The sequence below is a fragment of the Podarcis muralis genome, chromosome 5 (genome assembly GCF_964188315.1).
Source record: "Podarcis muralis chromosome 5, rPodMur119.hap1.1, whole genome shotgun sequence".
In the NCBI taxonomy this organism is placed as follows: domain Eukaryota; kingdom Metazoa; phylum Chordata; class Lepidosauria; order Squamata; family Lacertidae; genus Podarcis; species Podarcis muralis.
The window spans coordinates 13,564,052-13,591,880 of NC_135659.1; the positions used below are offsets into that span (position 1 = coordinate 13,564,052).

The 27,829-nt window shown below is 43.3% G+C and overlaps 1 protein-coding gene across 4 annotated transcripts; it reads left to right on the forward strand.

The window, feature by feature from the left end:
* The first annotated feature begins 264 nt into the window (after positions 1-264).
* On the forward strand, positions 265-27,829 carry LOC114598599 (dimethylaniline monooxygenase [N-oxide-forming] 2-like). Of its 4 annotated transcripts, none has more exons than XM_028732443.2 (9): positions 266-497; positions 5,536-5,673; positions 7,537-7,725; positions 8,293-8,455; positions 17,567-17,709; positions 18,436-18,635; positions 21,018-21,373; positions 25,145-25,217; positions 26,288-27,829. In XM_028732443.2, exons 2-9 carry the CDS (start codon positions 5,542-5,544, stop codon positions 26,637-26,639), a joined length of 1,608 nt encoding a protein of 535 aa, XP_028588276.2. In that variant the 5' UTR covers positions 266-497; positions 5,536-5,541; the 3' UTR covers positions 26,640-27,829. The 4 variants fall into 4 exon arrangements, with proteins under 4 accessions (XP_077784425.1, XP_028588276.2, XP_077784424.1 ...); XM_077928298.1 differs by lacking the exon at positions 266-497 and adding an exon at positions 5,312-5,449; XM_077928299.1 differs by lacking the exon at positions 25,145-25,217 and having other exon boundaries at positions 265-497; positions 26,288-26,521.

The window sequence follows — 27,829 nt, forward strand, 5'->3', positions numbered from 1 at the left end:
TCCTTTGTTTGGCGCAAGCTGTAGGCAGAGCAAAGGTACGGCAACTGCTTCTCAATTGTCCTGTTGTCTTTTCAAGGGAAGCCAGCGAGTTCAGCTTCCACCACTCCACTACCTATAGCTGTCATTAAAGGGAGAACATATAAGCCCAAATCCACAGTCCCACATTCCATGTGATTGTGTAACCCTAGCTCTTGGCTAAGGTTGCCAAACTCCTTGTGTTTTCAAAGAAGGTTGCTCACAAACATCCACAGAACATTTTAAGGCAACTCTGTTTATCACACAGACACACACCAGCACCCCTAAAGACCGTTCCAAGGGAAAGGGGCATCTATCTGCATCAACAAGTTAACTCCTAGTGCTCTGTGCCTGAGAGATAAAGAACCACGTGAGCATGGACTCTTCATTTGTCAAAAGTCTCTGGAGCTCAGCTGGAGTGTGGATTTCCCTCTAGACACTGAAGGGACAATCTGCTTAATCCAGGCAACAGAGGAAGCCAGGTAAGAAGTATCATTTCCCTACAGTACTTTGGTTCTTCAACCTTTTTATCTCTTGACTCTTCAAGTCAAACCACATAACTGAGAAATCTGTGACCAGATCAGCCATCTCTCTCTCAATCTCTCTCTCAGTCTCTCTCTCTCTCTCGCGCTCTCTCTCTCTCTCTCTCTCTCTCTCTCTCTCTCTCATTGGGGTCAGTATTTTACTCTTTCCCCCATTGTGCTATTTTCCAGATCTACCTCTCGCACCTACAATGCTCACACTCTCTGCTTCCTCCACCAAATGCAAATACTGTACCTGTAATCTCTGGCCAGGGGACAGTTTTGATTTGTCAAAGTGGTGCAGAGTAATGTGTTAAAAACCCCTTGCGCCAATCAAATTTAATGAAGGGGAGATCTGGTCACAAATCTCTCACCAACATGTGAGGTTTGACCCGTTCTTTCTAAATGCTCAGTTAGGATTTTTGTGCCCTCGTTGAGCATTTAAAAATGGTTTTGCTTTTTCTGTTTCCCGAAGAGAGAATGAGGAATTTCTGTCTTGTGTGTGCTGAAGTACTCTGATTTATAGGTAATTGTTTTATCTCATATGGTACAAGGGCGGCTCACAATCGAAATCATTAAACAAAGAACTACAAACATTTCACAATACTGAAATACAGAACATCAGCGGTGCATGAAAGCAGCTGATAAAAATGATATAAAAACGATCCAAATGTCAAACTTTCCCAAAGTCCTAAGTAAATAGGTCCATCTGCAACCAGCAGCCAAAAGTTACCGTAATCCTAATTTCTGCATGACAAGTTGAAATAACATTAGAAAGTTTACTTGAATGATTTTAAGAGACATATATGAGTATTGTACAAATATATCTACTATACACTATTATGTAAAATACAAACTTATATCTTAAGTCATACAACTTACGTTTTCAAACTACTCAATCATGAGCTTTCCTGAACAGCAAACCACTTCAAAATCTGAGATGTCACTCTTGCATCCTCATAGTTTCTTAAAGTGCCACCAATATTTACTATTAAGGGGTGCTACTGTCACAATTCCAATTCCTATTTCCTATCTGCATTTAAGAAGTCAATATTTGGCAAAATCTACTAATACATAAGTCGATCCATTACATAAAATTTCATTAATTTTCTTTCTTTTTTTCCCATAAGGAAATATCAAAATATCACATTGGTAACATTTTTCAAATAAAGAACAACAAAACAGATCATAATTATCGAAATTACTTTAATCATACCTGCTCTTCCTTTAACCAGATTTTATATTCACTTTCTTAATATCTAATTTGCATTATTTGACTTACATAATTTACATGATACAGATTAAATCATTCCATGTTTTTCTTTCATTTCCTTCCCAACCTAGGGAACCTCATTCTATATTTCCTCTGTTTATATTTGGGTCAATGAATTTTATAAAAGGTCTCTAGTTACCCCCTCCTCTTTTTTACTATTACAAATATGTTCACTTTGTCATTATAGCTATTTTCCCATGGTTTTATCAACTAATATTTAATGCTGCTTCTCATTATGTGACTAATAGTATACCAGCTGTTACTAAGAGTCCAGTTTAATTCTGGGTACTGCTGCAAAACATTTTCCTTCAAATATCCAAGCTGCATAAATATTAGCTGAATATTTCATTGAGTACGGTACTATATTCTTTTCTTTTTTTGCCTTTTCTTATAAATATGGCTGACTTTTCTTTAATTAATTACTGTGTTAATCAATGCATTTTCAAAATAATGAGTGGCAGCCTGAATAGCTTTATGTAAATGAAATTGTCTGTCACAACTTTAACTGAATGTGTATATATAAAAATAAAAACACATTTTAAATGGTGCTCAGATGCGTGAAAATTATGCTGTAACCATGAGATCAGCTTTATACTCACCAGCCATTCTGAATCCTACTGAAATCAACAGGCTTAAATTTTTATAAGTTTCTGGTGGATTATGGTCAATAAATATACTCACAATTTTTAAAGCCAGAGGAATTTAGTCTTCAAGTTTATTCCAGGTATCACTGCTCTGTACCTATGTAAGTTGTGTTTTCCTGTAGTCCTGACTCTAAACTGAATTCAGACGTTCAATTTAAGGTGACAGCAAAGCAGAGTACCGTATTTTTCACCCTATAGGGCACACTGGCCCATAGGACGCACCTCATTTTTTGGGGGGGAAATGAATAAAAAAAAATTATTCTCCCCCCCCAGCCGCAGGGCTGGGGCGGGGGAAGCCCGAGCTTCCCCCGACCCCAGCCCCCAGAACAGGCTGCTATCCTCCGGAGGGCGCCCCGTGCTCCGGGCTGCAGGCTGTCACCCACAAGCCTTGAGAGCCCGCGGGAACTCTTGCCTGGCGCGCAAGGCTTGTGGATAGCTTCCTGAAGCCTGGAGAGCGAGAGGGGTCGGTGCGCACCGACGCCTCTCGCTCTCCAGGCTTCAGCGAAAGCCTGCATTCGCCCCATAGGACGCACACACATTTCCCCTTCATTTTTGGAGGGGAAAATGTGCGTCCTATAGGGCGAAAAATATGGTAGCTTTTTTACTCTATAACCTGAAAGAATAATAATGCTTATAGAAGTATGAATTTAACCTTGGAAATGAGATTTGTCCTCATCTCTCCTCTTTCGTAGGCTTCAGTAGATAACGCATCTCACACAATTCCTTCCTATGATAAGAAAGCAATAGAGGGGACTGCAAGTTGCAAAACCATTTTTTAAACCCCAGTTCCCATGTCACACATTAATCCAATATAACCAATATCTCTTCTCCTCAACTATGGCCTCATCCAGACTTCCTTTGGTGCTGCATTTTGAGGCACAGTTCCATGCTTTAAAGTTTCATGTCCAAGCATCGTTGTTGTTGTTTTGTCCCGGTGCTTTTCCCGGGAAAAACCCACCCTTTGCTATCTTCTCCCCCCCCCCCCCCAAAAAAAAAAGGCATGCAACATAATATATGGATGGTTCCCTCTTCATCTCATTCCATGTTGAAGTTGAATTTCTGCAGATGAAATGTCACATTTTAGTCAGAGGCGTAGCAAGGTGAGGTGGTACCCAGTGCAAATTTTTTTCACACACACACACACACACACACACACACACACACACACACACTGCACATTGCAATTTCCCCCCCAATTTTTTTATTGATTTTCCAAATTTATAATGAATATAACACTCCAAGAAAAACACACATTACAATCCTAAAAAGAAGAGAAAAAAGAAAAGCAAAAGCAAACATATAGACACATATTACTTCTAAGACCTAATTTAATTTTCATTGTTAACTGACTTCCTCGAATCCCCCCTGAGTTTCATTGAATCACCTTGTAACAGCTCTCTAATATCTTCTTTCTAATCAAATTAACTCCTTCGATTTACTATCTTCTTCTTTTTTCATAATTATCTAAATCCATAGTATTTTACACTTCATTCTTACTCTAATCCTAGGCCTCTTTGATACTTTCCAGTGACTTCTACTTATGTTACAATATTTGGCTAAATAGTCTTTGAATTTCTTCCAATCTTCTTGATATTCCTCTTCTTTCTGATCGCGGATTCAAACTAGCTCCAAAAAGTCTAACATCTTCATCTGCCATTCTTCTACTGTTGGACCCCACATTGCAATTTTTGGGAATGTTGCCCAGAGTTGTTGAGCTTTTTAGGGAGGGTACCCAAAGTTGTTAAGGTTTTATTAGGAAGGGTATCTGTGAAACAGATACGCCCGCAGATTGCGCAAATCCAACCGACGATCACATAAATAATGGCCATGGTGCCCACCTGAAAGGTGCCAAAACTGAGTTCCGACTGATAAAAAGCCCTGCCTATAACCATGCACGCTTGTCCCAGAGCAGACATGTACAGCGTTGCACTGTAAATTGGTAGTGCTACCCACAGATTTCTCACCAATGGGAGAAGTGGGTATAAAATTAATACAAGTTAATGGCGAAAACTTTCTTGTGGCAAGTGGAACTAGACGAGGCAGTAGTTTGCACGATCGGCGGTTGGATTTTCACTATCGGCGGGCGGTGCTGGCCAGCCGGGGGTGCCAGCACTGCCCGCCAGGGGTGCCAGCACCACCCGCCGATTGCGAAAACCTGTCCGCTGATTGCATAAAACCGCCCGCCGGGGATGTTAGCGCTTCCCCCTGGGGGGGTGCCAGGCTGATCGCTGGGCGGATTTGCGCGATCAGCGGGCGGGTTTTCACGACGACAATCACTCCAATCGTGAAAATCCGCTCGATGCGGGTGCAAGCGCCACCACACCGATCCACCCAGGGGTTTTTTGTCATCCCCCCCCAGGCATGACACCCGGGGCAGACCGCACCCCCACACACACACCACTTGCGACGCCCCTGATTTTAGTAGCTTGGAGCACTTTCCAATATCATTAAGCGATCGTTAAAACGCTAGTGTGAATGTACTTTCTAAATTGTCAGGTCAGGGTCCTGCAAGTTTAAGATGTGATGTGGCTTCTATTGGGATCATTTGAAATACTCTTAGATTCTTGGATCATATGTCTGTGGGGAGGGTCATGTAAACATGGCTTGGAACATCTGCCCCTCACTTCCCTCTCCCCTTATGCAAAGAAAGCCTGTGTGAAGGGTCATGTGAACACTGCCGCTCGGGTCATTTGAAATGTGATGTGGACGCTTCTCAGGTCATGCTGCTTGCAACGTGATGTGAGCATTGCTTGAATCATCTGCCCCGATTGGCACAATGTCACTATTCTTAACTGTGTTTGTTCTTGGCAAAGACTCCCCAGAAGGGGCATCAACGCAAGCACATTTCATCCAAATTTGCCAACAAATGAAAAGCGATATGCCTTTGTTGGTGTCTTCACTCCAGTCAATGGGAAAGACATCTAAGGCTTCGGGAAGTGACCGCTGTCCACAGATCTGGGGTGAATCACAGTGTCTGTCCAAGCCTCTGAGCGAAGGTAGCACACCCCTAGCATTAATAAGAGGACAGATTCTGATTCAAGGGAGAAATGTAAGCTGTGCCTTTGATCTTTCCTTCCGGTAGGGGACCATGGCTAAGAAAGTTGCCATTATTGGTGCTGGAGTGAGCGGGCTGACATCCATCAAAGGCTGCCTGGAGGAAGGTCTTGAGCCCACTTGCTTTGAGCAAAGCAGTGACATCGGGGGACTATGGAGATTCACAGTAAGTCAGGAGACTTGTCGCTTGAAAGGTTAGAACACTGAATGAATGTATCTTGGGAATCTTCCACTACAACCCACAGAGGGACACGCCCTGATTCTGATAGTTGTGTTCTGTGGCTAAGCTCCTTTCGACCTCAGCTGCCACTAATATGTAGGAAGGCACCTAGTTCTAAAAGTCTGCATCAACTGGTAGTTGTCCTCACTTTCGCCAGTACTCACGTTTCTGGCTGAATTGCAGTGATCCAGAAAGGATGCAGCTGAAATTGTGTGCATAGGTGCCGGGACATTTCATGGCAGAATATACTGCCAGACCCATCCTCATCCAGTGTTGGTCACTAAGAGCCAAACCAGGTGTGAAATATTTTTTCAATAATGTAAATAGTTTCATGCCATTCATGTCTTCCATTTGGGTGTAGCCAGGATTTTTGCTAAGGGAGGGGGCAGCCAAATTTGTTGAGCTTTCTTTTCAGGAAATCAAAGTTGTCGAGCAATGTTTGCAAGAGGAAAACTTTGTGGAGTGGATTATGCCCCAGCAGGCAGATCTGCCCATGTGGCACACATAATCTGCCGCCTGGGGTAGAAATTTCATCTTGCCTTATGACAGAGCTGCTTTTCATCTTGAATTGTGCCAAAATAAAATTGGCTTGTCCCTCAGCAGCCACAAACCAAACAATGTGCTGATGGTTTAATAAATGCCCTCCACTTTTGCTGAACATAACTGGGTGGATTGTTTCACCCTCGCTCCTAGAACTGGAAGATCTGTGACCAATTGATTGTAGTCATGTGGATTATTTACCCTCTACTGTGCTTTTTGGAATAATGGCATCCTAAGAACACTGGGAACGCCCCATTCCATTTCTTTATAGTATGTAAACAGCTTTCAACTGAGGATGAACTGGATTCCCTTTTGGATCAATTTTTGTTGTTGTTATTGTTCAATACGTATATCAAAAACTTGTTCAAAATGGCTTCTCTTGGAATATTTTTTATTCTGCTGTGGATGTCAGATGACTCATGGGTGCACTGGATTGCATAGACAGGGAGATGAATGTTTTGGTTGTGACACCTTGCTGGGGATGCATTATATCTCTATGGAGATTTTGAGGCCAATTGGGTTATTAGTCATAGCACGTTAATGGAGCCTCCATGTTCAGACATAGTGAACCATCTGGCAACAGTTGATTGAGAAGCAAACAATTGTTGTTGTTTAGTCGTTTAGTCGTGTCCGACTCTTCGTGACCCCATGGACCAGAGCACACCAGGCACTCCTGTCTTCCACTGCCTCCCGCAGTTTGGTCAGACTCATGTTGTGGCTTCGAGAACACTGTCCAACCATCTCATCCTCTGTCGTCCCCTTCTCCTTGTGCCCTCAATCTTTCCCAACATCAGGGTCTTTTCCAGGGAGTCTTCTCTTCTCATGAGGTGGCCAAAGTCTTGGAGCCTCAGCTTCAGGATCTGTCCTTCCAGTGACCACTCAGGGCTGATTTCCTTAAGAATGGATGCGTTCAATCTTCTTGCAGTCCATGTGACTCTCAAGAGTCTCCTCCAGCACCATAATAATAAATAATAATAATAAATTTTATTTATATCCCGCCCTCCCCAGCCGAAGCCGGGCTCAGGGCGGCTAACAACACTAAAACAGTACAACATTATAAATACATTCTAAAAATTAATTAAAATACAAATTGATGGCACCATAATTCAAAAGCATCAATTCTTCGGCGATCAGCCTTCTTTATGGTCCAGCTCTCACAATGGTTAAGAGCTTTTGGCAAACAATGGTGAAGAGCTTTTGGCTTCGTGCTATGTGTGTGGGATTCCGGGAGGCAGCTGATCAAGCAGGAATCTTCTTATTGCTCCCTAGGAAAAGGTGGAGGAAAACAGGGCTAGCATCTACAACTCTGTCGTCACCAATTCCTCCAAAGAGATGTCCTGCTTCAGTGACTTTCCAATGCCTGACCACTTTCCAAACTTCCTGCACAACTCCAAGTTCCTGGAATATTTGCGACTGTATGCAAAGCACTTTGGTCTGCTCAAGTATATCAGGTTCAAGGTATGTTGATTTAATTCTGGGAACTAAATTTGTAATAATGTTAAGACAAGAGAATCTATTAGCTTTAGTGATGTTGCTTGGACAATTCTTTTTTCAAAATGTTTGATGTCTGTAGAACGTCCAACACACATGGAACGAGTCTGCTTTTTTTCATACAGTACCAACACTTACTAGCAGTTACAACCACATAGTCCAAACCCCTGCAATGTAGTAATCATAACTAAAGCACCCATGACAGAAAGCCACCCAACCTCTGCTTAAAAACCTCCAAGGAAGGAGAGTCCACCACCTTCATTTGAAGATGGCTATCATATCTCCTCTCCATCTCCTCTTCTCCAGGCTAAACATACTCAATTCCCTCAACTGTTCTTCATAAGTAGTTCCTTGGTTTCCAGACCTTTGACCAACTTGGTCGTCCTCTTCCAGCTTGTCAATAGCCTTCAAAAGCCCTTCAAAGATTTCCCCTTCAGAACTGCCTGCTGTTCAATGAAGTGGGGAGCGAGGAACGTGGTGTCAGAGAGAACTGGTTGCAAAGTAACAGTGCCATTTTTTCTGGCTTCATGGTAGACCACCGTCATCAGTTTAGAAAAAAGCCAAGATTACGCCACCACTGGCCAATGGACCATGGTCACAGAGACAGATGGAAAGCAGGAGTCATTCATCTTCGATGCTGTCATGATCTGCACTGGCCACCAGATAGAAGCATACACCCCAGTGGAGTCTTTTCCTGGTAAGGTTTCTTCAGCCTAAAAGAGAGTTGAAAACCCTGAACTTATTTCAGTTGACAACACACCGTCTGGTTGGGTTTGTGAGGTTCAGTGACCAGGCATGAGGTCATGCTGGACCAACTATAAGAGGCAAGTGAGGCAAGCATCCAGGGAGCCAGAATTCAAGAGACTCTTCTCACCTTAGCTATGAGCTTGTAAGTTGAAGGAGGGGGAGAAATGAAGGGACAAAAATGACAAATGCAAACAAGAAAACGGTTTCGCACCCAACTCTTTTTTTTTTAAATTCTTTTTTATTGATTATTCCATAAAAAGAAAAACAAAGATAACACACATATAACAAAGACAACAACACAAAAAAGAAAGAACATACAGAAAAAACAAAAGAAACAAGTAAAAGGTACACATAATTATTGTTTTTACAATCTCCTATAACATAGCTGTTTCTTTCAGGACTTCCTTCAGCTTGGCCGCAAGTCGTTCGAAGCAATAAATAAAGTTACACGTTTCATCTTCTATATTGTTATTGTCATTGTCTCCAATTTTGTTCTCTCTTTTCCTTACCCAATAACCCGTAGTCTATCACAGTGCATCTTTAAATTCCTTTAGCGTTATTTGTCCATCACTAATACCTTCCAGATAATCTGCGTACTTTCCCCAATCCTTAATGAACACTTGGTCTTTTATATATCTAATTTTCCCCGTTAATTTATCGAGTTCTGCATACTCCGATAGTTTAGATCTCCACTCCTCCGTTGTTGGGATTTCCTGCTGTTTCCACCTCTGAGCTATTAAAACCCCTGCTGCTGTTACCGCATAGTATACCAATCTGCGATCCTCCTTTTTTATTTCTTGTCTTAGCATCCCTAATAAGAAAATTTCTGGTTTCTTTACAAACGTGTACTTTAGTATCTTTTTTAATTCGGTATAAACCTTCTCCCAAAACAGCTTTACCCTTCCACACTCCCACCACATGTGGTAAAAGGAGCCCACTGCATCTTTACACCTCCAGCACTTATTATCCACCTTATACATCTTTGAAAGTTTCATGGGTGTCAGGTGCCACCTGTAAACCATCTTCATGACATTTTCCTTTATCACAGTACACGCCGTAAAATTCAACCCGTCTCTCCATAATCTTTCCCAGTCCTCGAATTGTATACTATGCCCTATATCTTTTGCCCAGCGGATCATCACTGATTTAACTTCCTCGTCTGCTAAATTCCAGTCTAGCAGCATCCTATACAACTTGGATATGTTTTTCACTTTATTATTTATTATTTCCGTCTGAAATTTCGAGTCATTGTCCGCATAGCCTCTTTCCTTGATGTCTCTGCTAAGCATCTGGTTAATCTGTTGGTGATGAAGCCAATCGTAAACATACTCTTTTATCTGTTCATAAGGTTTTGTTCTCCATTTCCCATCCACTTTGATAACTAACTGGTTATATGTTGCCCAGTTGCTTCTCATATTGATCGTTTTTATGCTTGTTATTTCAAGGGGTGATAACCAGTGTGGTGTTTTCGGTTCTAACACATTTTTATATCTTTCCCACACTTCGATTAGCGGTCCTCTAAATATATGATTACCAAACCCCTTATGTGCTTTCATTTTGTTCTTCCATAAATAGGCATGCCATCCAAAGTAGTTATCGAAGCCCTCCAGATCGAGGAGCTCCGTATTTTCCAATTTAACCCAATCTTTTAACCAACTTAGGCAAGATGCCTCATAGTATAATTTCAGGTCTGGCAGGGCAAAGCCCCCCCTTTCCTTTACATCTGTTAGTAATTTAAATTGAATCCTGGGTTTTTTGCCCTGCCATATAAACCTCGAAATTGTCCTTTGCCATTCTTTGAAAATCCTGCACCCTTTTATTATAGGGATAGACTGGAATAGGAACATTAGTCTTGATAAAACATTCATCTTGATCATATTCATCCTTCCCCACATTGACAATTTTAACCGTCCCCATTTTTCTAAGTCTCTCTTTACTTCCCTCCACATCGGCTCGTAGTTATTTTTATATAGGTCTATATTTTTAGGTGTTAGCCAGATGCCGAGGTACTTGACCTTTTTGACCGTCTCTATCTGTGATTGCTGTTGGATTGCCTCTATTGTCCTTGAATCTACGTTTTTATATATCATTTTTGTTTTTTTCTTATTTAGTTTAAACCCAGCCACTTCTCCGAATGATTCTATTTCCTTCAAGATTTCTTCTACTGAGGTTATAGGGTCTTCTGTCATCACTATCAAATCATCGGCAAAGGCCTTAGTTTTATACACATTCTTTCCTAACGTTACTCCTTTTATATTTCCATTTTGTCTTATCGAGTTTAAGAGTACTTCTAACACTGTTATAAATAGTAACGGGGAGAGCGGACAGCCCTGTCTTGTGCCCTTCCTTATTTTTATCTCTTCCGTAACCGTACCATTTACAATCAGTTTGGCCTTTTGTTCAGTATATATTGCCCTTACCCCGTTGAAGAAGTTGTTACCTACATCCATATATTCTAGATTTCTCAACATAAAGTTCCATATCACATTATCAAACGCCTTTTCGGCGTCAATAAACATCATTGTGACTTGCTTATCAATCCTAACAGACAAAAATTCTAACATATCAATAATATGTCTTGTATTATCCCTCATCTGCCGACCTGGCAGGAATCCTGCCTGGTCCGTATGAATAATATCTACTAACACATTTTTTAACCTTTTTGCCAGGATTCCTGCGAATATCTTATAATCCGTGTTCAGCAGTGAGATTGGTCTATAGTTTTTAACCTGGGTTAAATCCGCGTCTTGTTTGGGGAGGAACGTGATGTATGCTTCCTTCCAGGTCTCTGGGATTTCTCCTTCCTTTAAGATGATGTTCATAGTCTTTTTCAAAGGTCCCACCAAAATAGATTTCATTTCTTTGTAATATCCTGCAGTAAATCCGTCAGGGCCTGGTGCTTTGCCCCTCTTTAGGTCTCTAATTACCTCCTCTATTTCCTCATTTTCAATTGGGGTATTCAGTCTTTGTTTCCCTTCTGCTGGAATTTTTTGTCCCCCTTTTTCCTTTAAGAATCTTTCTATCTTCCTTGGGGCAACTCTCTCTTGATCTTTATACAAATTTCTATAATAATTAAGAAACTCACTCCTTATTCCTCTGGGATCAGTTCTTTCTTCCCCGTCTGTTATTATTTTATTGATTGTCCCTTGCTCTTTCCTTTTTTTGATTTGCCAGGCAAGCCATTTCCCTGGTTTGTTCGCAAATTCAAAGTTTCTTTGTCTAAATCTTTTAATGTTCCACTCTACCTCTCTGTTTATTGTTGTAGCAAACTGGGTTTGCAGTATTTTTATTTTTTCTTTTGTCTTTGGGCAGTTAGGCTTCTGGACTAACTTTTGTTCATTTGCCATTATCTGTCTGAGGATCTCTTCTTTATTTTTCTCTCTATTTCTATTTTTAATTGCATTCTGTTGTATGAAGTACCCTCTTATTACTGCCTTACTTGCATCCCAAATTACGCTCTCTTTTGTTCCTTTATCACAGTTATCCTTAAAGTACTCTGTCAATTTTTCCTTTACCGTTTCCACCACTTTCTGATCATCTAACAAATAGTCCTTTAATCTCCATCTAAAGGGTCTCTTCTCTAAGCTTTCTAGTTCTATCTCTAATGGATTGTGATCTGATATTACTTTCGGTCTTATTTCTATAAGTTTAACTCTTGGACATAGATCTTTTGAGATCCAAATCTGGTCTATTCGTGAGAGTGATTGGTTAGGTTCTGAATAGAAAGTGAATTGTTTCTCGAGTGGGTGTCTGAGGCGCCAGATGTCCACTAAACTGCAGTTTTCCGCTAAGGCGAAAAAAGATTTTGGTAGTTTCCCCTCTCTGTTTGTTCCGTCTCTAAGTCTATCCATATCAGGCGAGACGACTGCATTCATATCCCCCATTAGGATTATTTTTTGATCGACATACTCCATTAGTTTTTCTTCTAATCTTTTAAAAAATTCATTTTTACTACCGTTCGGGGCATAGATCCCTACTACCAGCATCTTTTCTCCTTGCCAGTTGATATTGACCCCTATCATCCTCCCTTCCTCATCTTTGAACATTGTTTTAGCTTCTATTTTACTACTAATATACAGTACCACACCTCTTTTCTTTACCCTATCCAGGGTTTCAAACTCATTTCCTAGCCGTTTATTAATCAACACCTTTCTATGCTTTCTGGCCACATGCGTCTCCTGAAGACAGATAATGTCCAAATTTTTCCTTTTCAAACATTGTTCAATTTTATTTCTCTTTTTTTTGTCGTTCATCCCATTTATGTTCCAATTCCAAATTTTTAATCCCATAATGCTTAGCTTTTCCTTTCGTTACTCTTTAGAATCTTCCTATCAGTTATATATTCTCAGAATCTTCCACTTCCTCTTCTTCTTCCTCTCCCGACCCACTCCCCTCCTCTTCTCCCTCCTCTAGCACTCTTGGTTCTCCTGATGGGGCCCTCTCTCCTCTCCCTAATTCTTGCTCCTCCGTTTTTAGCTCTTTGTATTTCCTAAGGAATTTCCCAGTTTCTTCTTGGTTTATAAGCTTATGTCTTTTACCTCTGTATGTAAATGATATCCCTTCCGGGAATTCCCACCTGAACTCAATCTTATTTTTCCTCAATGTCTGCACCAGGGGTTTATAAGAGTCTCTCTTTTTAAGTAATCTAATTGGGATATCTTTAAACAAAATTATGTAATTCCCGTCTATATTCAATCTCTTTTCTCTGTTCCTTTGAAGGATCCTGTCTCTCATTTCTTTATTTTTGAAAGTAATCAAACAGTCACCTGTGAATCTCTTTGCTTTTGTTGCATTGACCCGCATTCTAAATGCGTTCAGTACACTATTGGCCATTTCTTCCACTGATATACCCATCCATTCTGCTAGCTCCTTCGTCAATCTTTCTTTAACATTTTCATTCTGTGTCTCTGAGACCGCTCTCAGCCTCAGGTTCACCCCCCTCTGCCTTAGTTCATTCATCGCTATAATATCTTTTATCTCTTCCTGTGTCCTACTTAACTCCATTACATCTGATTTGATCTTTTCCTTATCCCTCTTAATATCTCTTATCTCCCCCTTTGTCCTTTTTAATCCTTCTTCTGTGAGCTGCGTCCTCCTAGATATTTCTTTTACTTGGCCCTTTAGTTCATTCACAGTTTCCTCCATTTTTTTATCTACTATCCCAATTCTTTTGTCCACCAATTCTAATTTATGCTCTACGTTAGCTTGGCTTTGCTTAATTTCTGCAAACATTTTCAGAATATCCGACTTAAAATCCACCTCCTGTTTCGAGCCCCTCCTCTCTCCTGGGGTTCCCCCATTCGTTCCTTTCTTCCCTGTATGAGACATCTTACCCCTTTATACCTTTATACCCCTCCCTCTCTCCCACCCTCTCTTAGTACCTCCCACTGTTTCTTTATTTTCACTTTTCACTTTCCTTCCTTGCTGGGATTTACATTTACTATCTCTATGTACTCCCCACAAAAAAACACTAATCCATAATCAGTAAAACCATATGCAAAAATCAGGGGCAGAACAGTTGATCCGTAATAGTGCGTCGTGTGTCTTCACTATCTCAATCGTAATCTCACTTATCGGCCAGTACTTGGTTCCTGTTGTGAGGATATTTCCTTTAAGTATGTGATGGTCCCAGAAACACACGCTTCTTCTCCTCTCCCGACCCAACTAGTCCTCTATTAGTTAGTCCAAGAGCTAGGAAGGCTTAAAAAAGCTCAATAGCAAGGAGGCATTTAAACCTAAAGAAATGAGTGCTGGGTGGTCAGGTAGGGGGGAGGGAGAGAGGGAGGGAGAATGAGTGGGGGGGGGATTAGTCACGACTCACACCATCTCCTCCATCTTATTTTCAAAAGTTCGTCAAGTCAGCACACGATCTCGCTGGTTCTTAAAGTAACCTTAGTCTCTTAAAAATTTAGCGTTTTCTAACCTCAAACCTCCGTCTTCAGATTTAACAGAGGGAATGTGGCTCTACCCAAGCAGTTCCCGATGCACGCTAGCAAATATCAAAGAACACTGTCCTCTTTTTTCCCTCTTCCCACAAACTTCTCTCTCAGGTTCCAAATGGCGTCGGGTGCTTCTCTTCCAAGATTTCCACTCACATATATAGCATTAAAGCACAAAAGAAGAGAGCGTCCTTTTTCCTACTTTTAACCTCCTGTTCATCAAGGACGCCAGCCCTCTCTTTTCCTGGACCCTTTCCGAGCTCCTCCACTCCTCCACGGTTGTAATTCTTCCTTTGTGTTTTAACGTTTGTTTCTCCGGAGGGGGAGAGAGGGCTTAAAAGGGAACCACGTTACCGCCCGGGCAGATTACTCACTCTCTTTAGCACTGGTTTCTCGCCGCGTTTAAATTGACTTCGGCTATCGACTGAACTCCGTTTTCCTCTCTCTGTTCCCCAAGACTTCCTTGTTGCTGCTCTTAGCTACAAAGTTGCAGGTATCGGGTTTCTTTTTCTTTGAGAGCAAGCCGCTCTCCCTGCAAGCGCAGGGCTTCGCTATTTGAAGGCTAGAAAATGGCTCCTCTAGACCCGCTGGATCTCTCCGCTACACTCTTCGCCTTTCTCGGGTACCTGGTAGCCGGTTTGATCCTTCTTTCGGTCGTACCGAGGACTAGACTCCTTGAACACCCTTCAAAGGAGTTTTGGGGGTCTCCGCGCCCTGGAGACACCCCTATCCCTCAAAATAGCTCGGGTTCTCACCTCACGGTGTAAAACCCTGCTTGCGCTGGGATCGCAGCTGACCGGAAGCCGGTTTCGCACCCAACTCTTATTGCATGTGCTATACTTATTCTCTGCAGGGGGAAGGGCTGGGAATGAGCAAAAGAAAATTTTAGGTCAGCCCTGGGTAGGGATTAAGGTGATCCTTCCTATGCCTGTGCAGATAAATATCCTCATTCCCTTGCCCTTAAAGGTAAAAGTAAAGGTAAAGGACCCCTGACAGTTACGTCCAGTTGCAAACGACTCTGGGGTTGCGGCGCTCATCTCGCTTTACAGGCTGAGGGAGCCGACGTTTGTCCGCAGACAGCTTTTCCGGGTCATGTGGCCAGCAGGACTAAGCCACTTCTGGCGAAACCAGAGCAACCCACAGAACAGCCGTTTACCTTCCCGCCGGAGCGGTACCTATTTATCTACTTGCACTTTGATGTGCTTTTGAACTGCTAGGTGGGCTGGAGCAGGGACCGAGCAACGGGAGCTCACCCCGTCGCGAGGATTCGAACCACCGACCTTCTGATCGGCAAGCCCTAGGCTCAGTGGTTTAGGCCACAGCACCACCCATGTCCCTTGCCCTTACATCCCCTACAATTCCACGAGAAATCTTTTCCTATCTCATTCCCTCAAATATATGATTTTGTCATGTCTCTTCATCCCTAGTTGTGCTATGTGGTGAAAACAAATCAAGCATTGTTGCCTAATTTGTTCAACTTTTGCATATTTTTTTTCCAAATTCTGGATTTTTTCCCACCCATGTCAAAGTTCCAAATGTATTTATCTTAGCCAACTACTTGGAATTCCTAGGGGAAGGAGGGGATACATCGGATAGAAGATCTGGCAGAAAATGATGGCTCAGAGGGAGACATAATCAAGCTCACCCTTCTGCTGCCAGAAAACAAACAAACCCTCTAGAGCATAATCTCCGCCGAGAACTTCCACATGCAGCAGAAAGCTGCCCTGAGCCACTGCCTTGGGTGGGGTTATGTACCCTTCTCAGGCTTAAGTATATTGAAGGGAGAGAGAGAACCTCACTAGCACCTGCAACATGTGATGTTTCCCACTGCTTTATCCTGTTAACTGCTTTTTGAAAAGAAGTCTGCATTCATAAGGAGGAAAAGGGGAAGGACCAACCTCTGTATTTCCTAAAGGAACACATACCGTGAGCCAGAAGCATTTCCAATGCTGGCGACAATGAAACTCACGGCCTCTTTTTTGGTCTTGTTGTCTCAAGAGTTAGACGTTCAGCTTCAATTTTATTTTTAAAACCTGCACTAATTTACCTGGTTTCTTAGGAAGAAAAAGAGATTTTTAAAAAACGTTTATTTTTATGGGTTTGTGTTAATTTTTTTGTTGTCCCTTTATATTGAATAATTTGCTGCATTTGTAAAATGTAAGAGGTATATATAATATATGTATTTTTCTAACGTAAAAAAAATTTGAACTTTTTTCTTTTCGAGATTTTTTCTTAGAGGAGAGAGGGAAAAAAATACTTTTTTCAGGAAAATTTTAAAAAAGCATCAGTGAAAGCTCCTTTACTCCCCTCGCTTCCCTCCTTCCTGGCCCTTTTTGAAGAGCGAATCAGCAACGTGTGATTTTGGAGTATGGACACAAAGAGGACAGAATTATGTATGTTTTTTAATGCAGAGGTCCATGCTGTTCTTGTTTGGTTTTTTGGCTCTTACATGCAGGGGGCCATTGAGTAGGGATCCAGAGGGGGGTTTTGCTCTTTTTCTTTCTTTTTTCTCTAGCAAAAGAGGAATACAAGCAGAGTTTTGCATTCAGAATGTTGTGCAATATTTTGGAACAGGACATTGGCGTGTCTAGAGATTTAGTTAGTTAAAAAACAACAAAGGTTGATCAAATCTGTACAGTTTCTATTGTTCCAGATTTTTTAAAGTTTGTATTAAAAGCATGATATATAATAAAAAAAGAAAAAAGAAGAGGCCATAGTTAACATGTTTTTGTCCTTAGCATGCTCTTTGGATGTAAAATAAAAATAGGAATAAAAAAAAACCCCATAGCTCCATTAGATCACTGACTCTACAAATATATACTGATTTAAAGTCATTGACTTTCGCATTCTAAAAGGCTACTTTCTTGCACTGCATACTGCACCAATGTTTGATCACAAAACGGGTAGTCACTTGGCTAAAGCTATATTGTTTTTACCAGTTTTTTCCTCTCATGAGAAGATATATTTGAGGGAATAGCATTCTTCCTCTGCAGATGAGCCAAGCAAAGTTTGTCTCGTACCTGAATGCTGTGATATCCTGATCTGGAATCTATCCAAAAACAACTTTTTGCAACTATTAAGTTATTCTGCAAATGCTGTAGCAACTCTTTGCTTCATGGCAGGTTTCGAAAAGTTCCGGGGGAACTATTTCCACAGCCGAAATTACAAAAACCCTGATGGGTTCAATGGGAAGACTGTTGTGATCATTGGAATGGGGAATTCGGCTGCTGACATCGCTGTGGAGATCTGCAGGAAGGCAAAGAAGGTAAAGAGGCTGTTTGGGGAGAGGGGTGATGTGAAGATTTAGATATCTTCTTGATAGGCATGGATTACAAAACAAAATAGATGGAATCCAACCTAAGGTGGACTTACCCACGCGACGGCTGGCAGCAGGGCCCACTGACTGAAGGAAGGAGCAGAGAGAGAGGAAGAAGAATGGGAAGAAGATTTACGGTAAGAAAGAGGATAGATGTAGACAGATATTGTAACAGTAAACATTATTTTATATATACCCTGCCGGTCAGGGACTCAAGTCCGCTTGCTGATAAAGTAAGAACAGCTAAGAGATCAGCAGCGGAAAACACTAAAAAGCAGCTGCACATACATATACAAAAACATATATAAATATGTCCCGGGCACAAAATTGTTAGGGGCACAAGATTTCAACACCCCGTGCTGCTTCAATACAGCTGTGCCCTTCCATCACAGGGCTCTGTGGAACACGGCTTCTTCCTGTGAACCAGGAAGTGACCTCTCCAGACAACGAAACAACTCTTCTTGTCTTATCTCTGCGGCTGCAATCTCCTGGGTGATGCAGACGCTGTTAGGCAGTTGAATTTGCATGCATACTAAGTCCGTTTCCCTCTCCCCCCCCCCCCCTCTGTGTGGCCTGGGACCCTTGCAACCCACGCTACGCCACTGGATTTGTGAAGGAGAGAGGAAGCTTTGAGAGAGTTTTGGGGGCTCATCTTCTTCTCTTGCTGCTCCGCAGGTGTTCCTCAGCACACGGGGAGGCACCTGGGTGATGAGCCGAGTGTATGACAATGGCTATCCTTGGGACACCATCTTTCACACTCGCTTCAACGACGTGATCCGTAATTCTGTCCCTTGGTTCCTTTTGCAATGGATGACGGAACGGAAAATGAACCAGTGGTTTAGCCACGAGAACTATGGCTTGCTGCCTCGAAACAGGTATATAGTTCAGGCATAGGCAAACTCGGCCCTCCAGATGTTTTGGGACTACAACTCCCATCATCCCTAGCTAACAGGGACAGTGGTCAGGGATGATGGGAATTGTAGTCTCAAAACATTGGGAGGGCTGAGTTTGCCTAGGCCTGATATAGTTGGTCATTTTGCTTCAAAAGGGGGTTGATGTGACCTGGGTTTGTTGACATGGTTATTGCAAGACATAACAAGAGAAGAAAGGCAGCTTGTGGCAGTTAGACACAAATTCTGTCAGTCCTATGCTTCCATCCATCTCCTTTTTGAAAAGGCATATGGTCCCTGTGTTTAGACCGGGAAATCTGTGAGAAGAACTTTGCATCATCTGAGGATGCTACTGCCTATTCTGCCTCTTCATGGATTGCTGATGGATTCATTCATTCAAAATTCATTCAGCCTCTGCATGGATCACTGATCTGGGCTTTCCACCTTCCAACCAGCAGAGTAAACCTAAAAGAGATGCAAACACAGAAATACAGAAAGTGGGCTCCTTTGAGGACAGGTGATCCTTACTTCTTATAAGCATTCGTATAAGAAGTACATGTTTGGGGGTATAAGTGTAACCTGTCCAGCCTGACTTCAAGTCAAGGAAAGACTGCCCTGCAAATTATTATTTCTGTGTGAGTGTTTATGCAAATAGCAATGGGGTAGGGGGTGCACAATATATTGTTTGCACCCACACACAGTTATGGTTAGTTACAGAACTGTTCCTATAAGAAGCAGGCCTTCAGCCCCAAGGCTTAGAGAGAGCTATTTTTGTGTTCGGAGAGTCTGGGACATAGATAATGATGGGTATGGCATGAATGGTAGAGAAAGGAGAGGAGCAGCAGCTTAGGATTTGGCAGTCCCGGATAAATTCTGGAGGGTCTGTGCAAGAAAGATCAGGTCCAAGCACACTAACTAAAAATAAATAAATCCCTATTTAATTGGCCATGTTTCCAGTTAAACCTGGTTGTGGTTGGGCTGCAACTTTTCTCTTGAAAGGTGAGTGCTAGAAAAAGCCTAGAGTGTGTTTTCTTGAATGAGGAAATAGCGCACACCCCTCCCCAAGAGCCTGTGTGTTACGCATCCAGAATTCCAAATTTCCTGGACATGTCCAACTTGCACCAGCATTTTGGGAAATGTAAGTACCGTATTTTTCCATGTATAAAACGCCCCCGTGTATAAGACACCCCCTATTTTGGGGGACTCCAAATTAAGAAAATGGAGGGAGATTACCAAGAGTTGTTAAGCTTTTCTGGGGGTGTGGAGGATTGTCCAGAGTTGTTGAGCTGTTGAGCTTTTTTTTGGAGAGGGGGAATTGATGAAAATCGCTCACCTGCATGACCACACATGACCACCAGTTGTGTGCCCGCTCGCCACCAGCAGCCTCCAATCGCCTGCCCAATAGCAGCAGCAGCAGCCAATCGACAGCAGCCGTTGCCACAGCCACCACTCTCTCTCTCACACAATCACCTCTGACAGTCTCCGGATAGGCGCAGCAACTAATCAACCGTCCCGCCAATCAACTATTCATGTATACGACGAGCCCAAATTTATAACTTCTTTTTTAAAGAAAAAACCTTGTCGAATACACGGAAAAGTACGGTATGTGAAGCACTTTGAACCCTATGAAGCACTGTAGAAGAGTTATGTTCCAGGGATTGCACCTAAAGCCAAAATTGTATATACAAGCAATCCTTGCTTTACATGTGGGTTCCATTTCTGATGTAGGGACACGGATGGCGCTGTGGTCTAAACCACAGAGCCTAGGGCTTGCCAATCAGAAGGTCGACGGTTTGAATCCCTGCAACGGGGTGAGCTCCTATTGCTCGGTCCCTGCTCCTGCCAACCTAGCAGTTTGAATGCACGTCAAAGTGCAAGTAGATAAATAGGTACCACTCAGGTGGGAAGGTAAACAGCGTTTCTGTGCGCTGCTCTGGTTCGCCAGAAGCATCTTAGTCGTCCTGGCCACATGACCTGGAAAAACTGTCTGCGGACGAACGCCGGCTCCCTCAGCAAGTAAAGCGAGATGAGCGCAGCAACCCCAGAGTCGTCCATGACTGGTCTTAATGGTCGGGGTCCCTTTACCTCCATTCCAAACACCCCCCACCTCACCCTTCGGTGGAGCGCATATAAGCCCATTCAGCCCCATTCCACTCCTGCCCCTTTTCATGACATTGTAGGGGCGCCTGCCCTCTTTCCACCCCTTTTCTATTAATTTTTACTATCTTTCCCCCCCACGAAAAGCTGAATGCAGTCAAGTCAAATGCACATAGGTTGCTGGCTTACTGTATTATTGGTGGAGAATAAGAACAGTGTTATCCTTTCCAGTTTCTGGGCATGTTTCTCCACTCTCATTTTGCCTTCCAGATCCCTGATGAAAGAGCCAGTGTTCAATGATGATTTGCCTAGCCGTATCCTCTGTGGTGCTGTGATGGTGAAACCACTCGTCAAGGAGTTCACCGAGAGCTCTGTCATTTTTGAAGATGGAACTGTGGAGGAGAATGTGGATATTGCCATCTTTGCAACAGGCTACACGGTTGCGTTTCCTTTCCTGGACAAGTCAGTGATCAAGGTGGAAGACAATCGGGTCCCGTTGTATAAACACGTCTTTCCTCTTCATCTGGAGAAGCCAACGTTGGCTGTTATTGGCCTCATCCAGCCCCTTGGGCCTATCATGCCCACTGCAGAGCTGCAAGCTCGCTGGGCGACCAGAGTCTTTAAGGGTAAGATTCTGGTTCTGATTATACAGCTCAGTCAGAGTGCATAGTACAAAAGAACAGTTCCTTGCCTTGAGGAGGTTGCAATCTAACATTTTACAATAGAGTAAACATTATAAGAAGCAGAAGGGGGTGAATGCGGAGGTAAACAGGAAATAACAATTACACTTTTAGTGAAGCATTGTTTTACTTTGCCTTGCTACTCATGTAGTTTGGCAATTTTCAAAGTTAGGATATCAGATTACAGTGGAACCTTGGGTTGCGAACGTAATCCGTGCGGGAGGCACGTTCGCAACCCAAAGCATTCGCAACCTGCAGTGCCATGTCTGCGCACATGTGTGACGCAATTTGGCGGTTCTGTGCATGCGCAAAGCATAATTTAGTGTTTCTGCGCATGAGCGAGCGCCAAAACCCAGAAGTAAGCCGTTCTGGTACTTCCGGGTTTCGGCGCATCCGTAACCTGAAAACGTGTAACCCGAAGCATCTGTAACCCAAGGTACCACTGTAATTACACATTTGACATGTCCCCAAATATAAATTTGGATATTTTGATAGTTCTTTGATTATAAAATTCAGTTTTGCTGTTGAAACACGAGTTGTAGGCACACACAGCATCCCATCAAAATAGAGAGCCAAAGACACCATAAATCCTAATCAAAACTTTAAAAATCCAGTATCCAAAATCTGGGCAGCTTGATCATGGATTTGTAATAATAATGGTTATGACAACCAGCATTTATATAAAGCTGCCCAAGAACTGCACATACATTATCTTGGCAATTGCACCTACAGCTTTCTGATACAGGCCAATGTTGTCACTGCACCGCTACCAATCAGGCAGCTGAAGATGAGAGATGAGTGGCTTGCTTACGTGAGATTTGAACTGGGAACTCCCTCAAGCACAGCCATCTTCTCCCAGCCTTGGGATGCCTACGTGGGCACTAAGGGAAGGGAGAAGGAAATTGGGTGGGGCAGCATGTGGTCTTTCTGTCTTTCAGTATCCTGGGGTAGATAGACTCCAAGGCCGTGAAGCAAGAATTGGCTGGTGGGAAAAGTAGAGGCACTTGGCCAATGGCACTTGCTGGGGAAGGAATGGAACTCGTTTACTTCTTGAGCTGTTAAAGGGGTCACGCCCAAGTTGCAGACCTGTTGCAGACTTGCAACTGTTGGAATGGCAGTTGCGTCTTGAGGCCCCAAGCCAGTGCCCCCATGAAATAACTACACACAGACACAGAATTAAGGTTGATGGGTAGCATTAAGGCCACAACTTTATTGATTGCAAATTAAATGTGAGTGGTATTGGCATAGGCATTGGCTGAAGACTATAACGGACTACTGCTCCAGTTGACAGAGTCTATGTAGGTAAACCCATCGGGGCAGCAACATCAGGGTTTTGCCCGACAGAAGCTTACCAGTGCGGTGTAGTGATTAAGAGTGGTAAACTCGTAATCTGGTGAACTGGGTTTGCGTCTCTGCTCCTCCACATGCAGCTGCTGGGTGACCTTGGGCCAGTCACACTTCTTTGAAGTCTCTCAGCTTCACTCACCTCACAGAGTGTTTGTTGTGGGGGAGGAAGGGAAAGGAGAATGTTAGCCGCTTTGAGACTCCTTAGGGTAGTGATAGAGCGGGATATCAAATCCAAACTCTTCCTGTGATCCTGGCATGGCCCTAGCCCATCAAGTGGACTTCAGATGAGATCCGGGACCCCCAGATTCCTTTAACGGAATACCTTTTGATCATTGAGGGGCAGGTGATGGCCACACCTCCCCTCCACACACAAAATTAAGCCAATGCCTAACCGCCAAACCTGGAAAGTTGTGACGATTGCTAAGGGGGTAGGCAAAAAAACCAAGTGGCCAGTGCCAATTTGCCAGATGGATAAAAATTCCTACCCGGCCCCTGTCCCAAGACAGGCAACTCACACAAAGTCCAAAACAAGGCCAGGAACCTACACTAAGGGTGGGAGGGCGGGTGTTCAGCAGTGCCAGTCAAGTGCCTAGGGCACTCTTGCACTGATGCACTGATTGGCTGTGACCCGTGATGCCTATTTAGAGGAATGAAACTTAGACCAAGAAACAAAACCTACTTAGTCAGGGGTGTGTCCAGGGGCCCAGTTGCAAGAAGGACCGCCTTCTGAGGACGATCTCATCTCTGATGGCTTAGTCTCTTGGGGACGCCTCCCCCCACTATGATATTATGAGGGTTGCGGTTTTTTTTTATTGTTCTTTTAGCCAGGCTGCCCCTTATGTTATCATTCAGTAAAACAGTGGGTCCACCTGTTGCACATCAAAACCAAAGCACTTTTATGTGCCTTGGATCTCTTCTGGTTTGCTCTGGTGCATTTTGAATGAGCCAGATGTTGTGGCTGTGGCAAAAGGGGTCAAACTATGACTTCAGTTGGCTGTGTTGCTCTGTGCACCTTGCATCGCTCGCCTCTTGGTTTTCTTCCTTCTTCTTCCTTTTCCCTCCTGGCAGTGATAAATATTTTGACTGGGAGCTCGTTGAGATTGGGACTTGTCAATCTGTAAAAGACAACATGCGTTGATGGTGCTGCGTGACTCATTGTATTCGTTACGCAGGTTAAGAAAAGCATTCCAGTCTATGGTCAAACCACAACATACATTTTAAAGCACATGGCTCCCCCCCCCCCCAAGAATCGTGGGAACTATAGCTCACCCCTCACACAGCTCCAGTTCCCAAGATTCTTTGCAAATGTAACTGCTTTGCAGTATATTAACTTTCCATTATCAGAGTTAAGGAAATCAGTAATAATATTCTGGAGAACCACTTTATTAAAGTGAGGAAAGCTACACATCATTCTTATTAAAGATGTAAAGTGGTACCTCAGGTTACATACGCTTCAGGTTACAGACGCTGCTAACCCAGAAACTCCGCTAACCTCGAGTTAAGAACTTTGCTTCAGGATAAGAACAGAAATCGTGCTCCGGTGGCACAGCAGCAGAAGGAGGCCCCATTAGCTAAAGTGGTGCTTCAGGTTAAGAACAGTCTGAGGTTAAGAACAGACCTCCGGAATGAATTAAGTTCTTAACCCGAGGTACCACTGTATATAAAAGCAAAATAGGGTTGCACGCCACCCCAATCTCTGGGTGGTGTGAGATTCCAGGGATTCTAGGAACTTAGGCTCTGTGTTTCCTTCTGGGAATGAGGCACAGTGGTGACAGGGGTGTCTTTAGGATATATGGGTTATTTACACATGCATTTGCACCCTGAGATCTTGCAATCAAGGGCGGTATATAAATCAATCAGACAAAGAAATAACCTGAGTCTACAATGGAGAGGTTGATAGCATTAACACCCCTAAAGGGTCTTTCTTTCCCCATAGCCGCAGCAGACTTCAGCCTCCCTGGCTTTTCAGCCTTCCGCTTTCCTATCCAGCTTCTAGCTCACAAAACCCAACTCTTTCAACCCTAAACTCTGGCTTTTGCCCTTCTCACTATCGTAAGAGTTGAAGGAGGGTCCCCACCCATTTGCCTTCCGGCACACAGCCCCCTCTCCTTGCTTTCTTAATGGCTCATCACCCCAGGCAATGACCTCATCAGAAAGCTAGCCTGGCTTATATTTCAAGTCTTGTTGGGTCCAGGCGTTAGAAAGTTCTGGCATCCACAAAATCATAAACAATAGATTGGGGTGTGTGTGTGATGGGATGAGAAGCTATGAAAAGAAGTGGGGCAAAAGAGCTGGTCTCCTTTATCATGATTTCCCCCCAAGAATATATATTGTAGACATGACCTCAGCCCCAACTCTTAATCTTTTTAGGGCTAAGTTTGCTGCCTTCAGAGAGCACTATGGTGGCTGACACCACCAGGAGGAATGAGAAGAGGATCAAATGGTAAGAAAAACATCCAATGCTTTATGGTTAATATCAGCTCCAGATCAGATGATGATGATGATGATTTATTTATACCCCGCCCATCTGGCTGGGTTTCCCCAGCCACTCAGAGTGGCTCCCAACAGAATATTAAAAACACGATAAAACATCCAACATTAAAAACTTCCCTAAACAGGGCTGCCTTCAAATGTCTTCTAAGAGTCATATAGTTGTTTATTTCCTTGACATCTGATGGGAGGGCGTTCCACAGGGTGGGCGCCACTACGAAGAAGGCCCGCTGCCTGGTTCCCCGTAACCTCACTTCTCGCAGGAAGGGAACTGCCAGAAGGCCCTCGGAAGTGGACCTCAGTGTCCGGGCTGAACGATGGGGGTGGAAAAAGAATATAATAGAAGGGTGGACAACTTATAAGGTACAGATAAAGGGACCCCTGACCATTAGGTCCAGTCGTGGCCGACTCTGGGGTTGCGGCGCTCATCTCACTTTATTGGCCAAGGGAGCCGGCATACAGCTTCCACGTCATGTGTCCAGCATGACTAAGCCGCTTCTGGTGAACGAGAGCAGTACACAGAAACACCGTTTACCTTCCCACCGGAGTGGCACCTATTTATCTACTTGCACTTCGAACTGCTAGGTTGGCAGGAGCAGGGACCGAGCAACGGGAGCTCACCCCATTGCAGGGATTCGAACCACGACCTTCTGATCGGCAAGTCCTAGGCTCTGTGGTTTAACCCACAGTGCCACCCATGTCCCGGACGACTTATAGAAATTTATTAAAACAGGAGGGAGGAGAGTATCAATTGAAAGAATTTAAGGAATTATCAGGGAAATTAACAACATGGATACAATATCATCATTTGAATGAAGTATTTAAGAAAGATAGGCTATGAGAACAAATTTGGGGAACAAATATGGATAGCCTCAATCCACCAGATTCAATATGAGTGCCTCCACCTCTGCTTTTCTGCTGATAGACTTGTTCTTGCCCAAGTTATGTGCTCAAGATAAAATCATGTTATGCCTTCTCCACCTCAGATATTGGTGTGATTGATGTCTTTCTTCACATTCAAAGGTTTGGCACCAGCCGCAGCCAGTCAATCCAAACAGATTTCATTGAGTATCTGGACGAGCTTGCTGCTCTCACAGGAGCAAAGCCAAACCTGTTGACGCTCCTGCTGAGAGATCCCAAGCTGGCCTTGACCATCTTCTTTGGACCCTGCAGCCCATTCCAGTTCCGCCTGATGGGACCTGGGAAGTGGGCTGGAGCCAGGAACGCCATCCTGACCCAGACACAGCGGATCATCAAGCCCACAAAAACTCGAACAGTGGGCAATTCTTCGAGCAATGCTCTGCTCTCCCTGCTTAAAATCCTTGGCTTCCTTGCTCTCTTGGTTGCAGTTTTCCTATCCGTTGGTCAGCGCTGAACTCTACCCAATGATGCAACAATGGCAAACTGCTGCTTTACTGATGCTTGCTTGCTCTTCAATGCATGTATAGGGGTCACACGGGGCCAACTTTCCACTCTCAAACTTGCGTCCCTCTTAGGGTCTCCTGTTTCTGACAAACTTAGCAAATGGAAAGAAGGAAACGCCAGGGAAACAATGAAATAGGAAGATACAGTGGTACCTCGGGTTAAGTACTTAATTCGTTCCGGAGGACCGTTCTTAACCTGAAACTTTTCTTAACCTGAAGCACCACTTTAGCTAATGGGGCCTCCTGCTGCTGCCGCGCCGCCAGAGCACGATTTCTGTTCTCATCCTGAAGCAAAGTTCTTAACCTGAAGCACTATTTCTGGGTGAGCGGCGTCTGTAACCTGAAGCGTATGTAACCTGAAGTGTATGTAACCCGAGGTACCACTGTACAGGCAAAGTATGAAAGGGCAAATCTGTCAGTTTCAGTTTCTCTCGATTTCTCATGCTTTCCTATCAAGTTTACTTTGCACATTTCCCGATCAGTTTGCTTAAAAAGAAAAAGTGTCTCATGAAAATTCATCAGTGTTTTTGTGAGCATTCCTCCTAATACATTTTTGCTAGGAATTCTCCCTAATACAGTTCATTTTGATATGCTATTTTCACAAATATATGCATTTTAAGGTGCACCTTCTCCCAATGGTGTTGTTTTCCAACAACAGGAAAGTGAACAAAGGGGTGTATATTAGGAGAAGTGTGAATTTTGAAGGATATCTGTTTCAGGACCCACAAATTAGAGGTACATTTGCCTGAAAATGTGAATTGAATGGGGCTTCCCTCCCATTTCTAATGTGAAGTCAGAAACACACACACACACACACCAGGGAGAATGGGCTGGTAAACCAATTGGCAAGGCCAGCGAGGTCTTGTGCCTTTTGGGTGCAACTTAGAATTGTAGCTTTTATTGTTTAGAAAAGTATGTTTCTGGTCCTTTGAAGGGACATTTGAACTTTGCGGTCTATGTAAGGCTTGAGAGAGTCAGCGAGGGTGAATCTCTTTTGTGTTGCTTCCCCCTTTCTCATGAGCCTCCCCCCCCCCCCGAGCTCCAGTTACCCATTGCAGCTGTGCCACTAAAACACTCTGCATGCCTGACCAATGCCTAAAATGCAAGAGTTTACAAATAAATAGTGCACAAAGAAACAAAA

Coding starts and splice junctions, on each gene's coding strand:
- LOC114598599 (XM_028732443.2), top strand. CDS start 5,542: ATGGCTAAGAAAGTTGCCATTATTGGTGCTGGAGTGAGCGGGCTGACA. Junction 17,710..18,435: donor TCTGCAGGAAGGCAAAGAAG/GTAAAGAGGCTG, acceptor GCTGCTCCGCAG/GTGTTCCTCAGCACACGGGG. Junction 25,218..26,287: donor AATGAGAAGAGGATCAAATG/GTAAGAAAAACA, acceptor TCACATTCAAAG/GTTTGGCACCAGCCGCAGCC.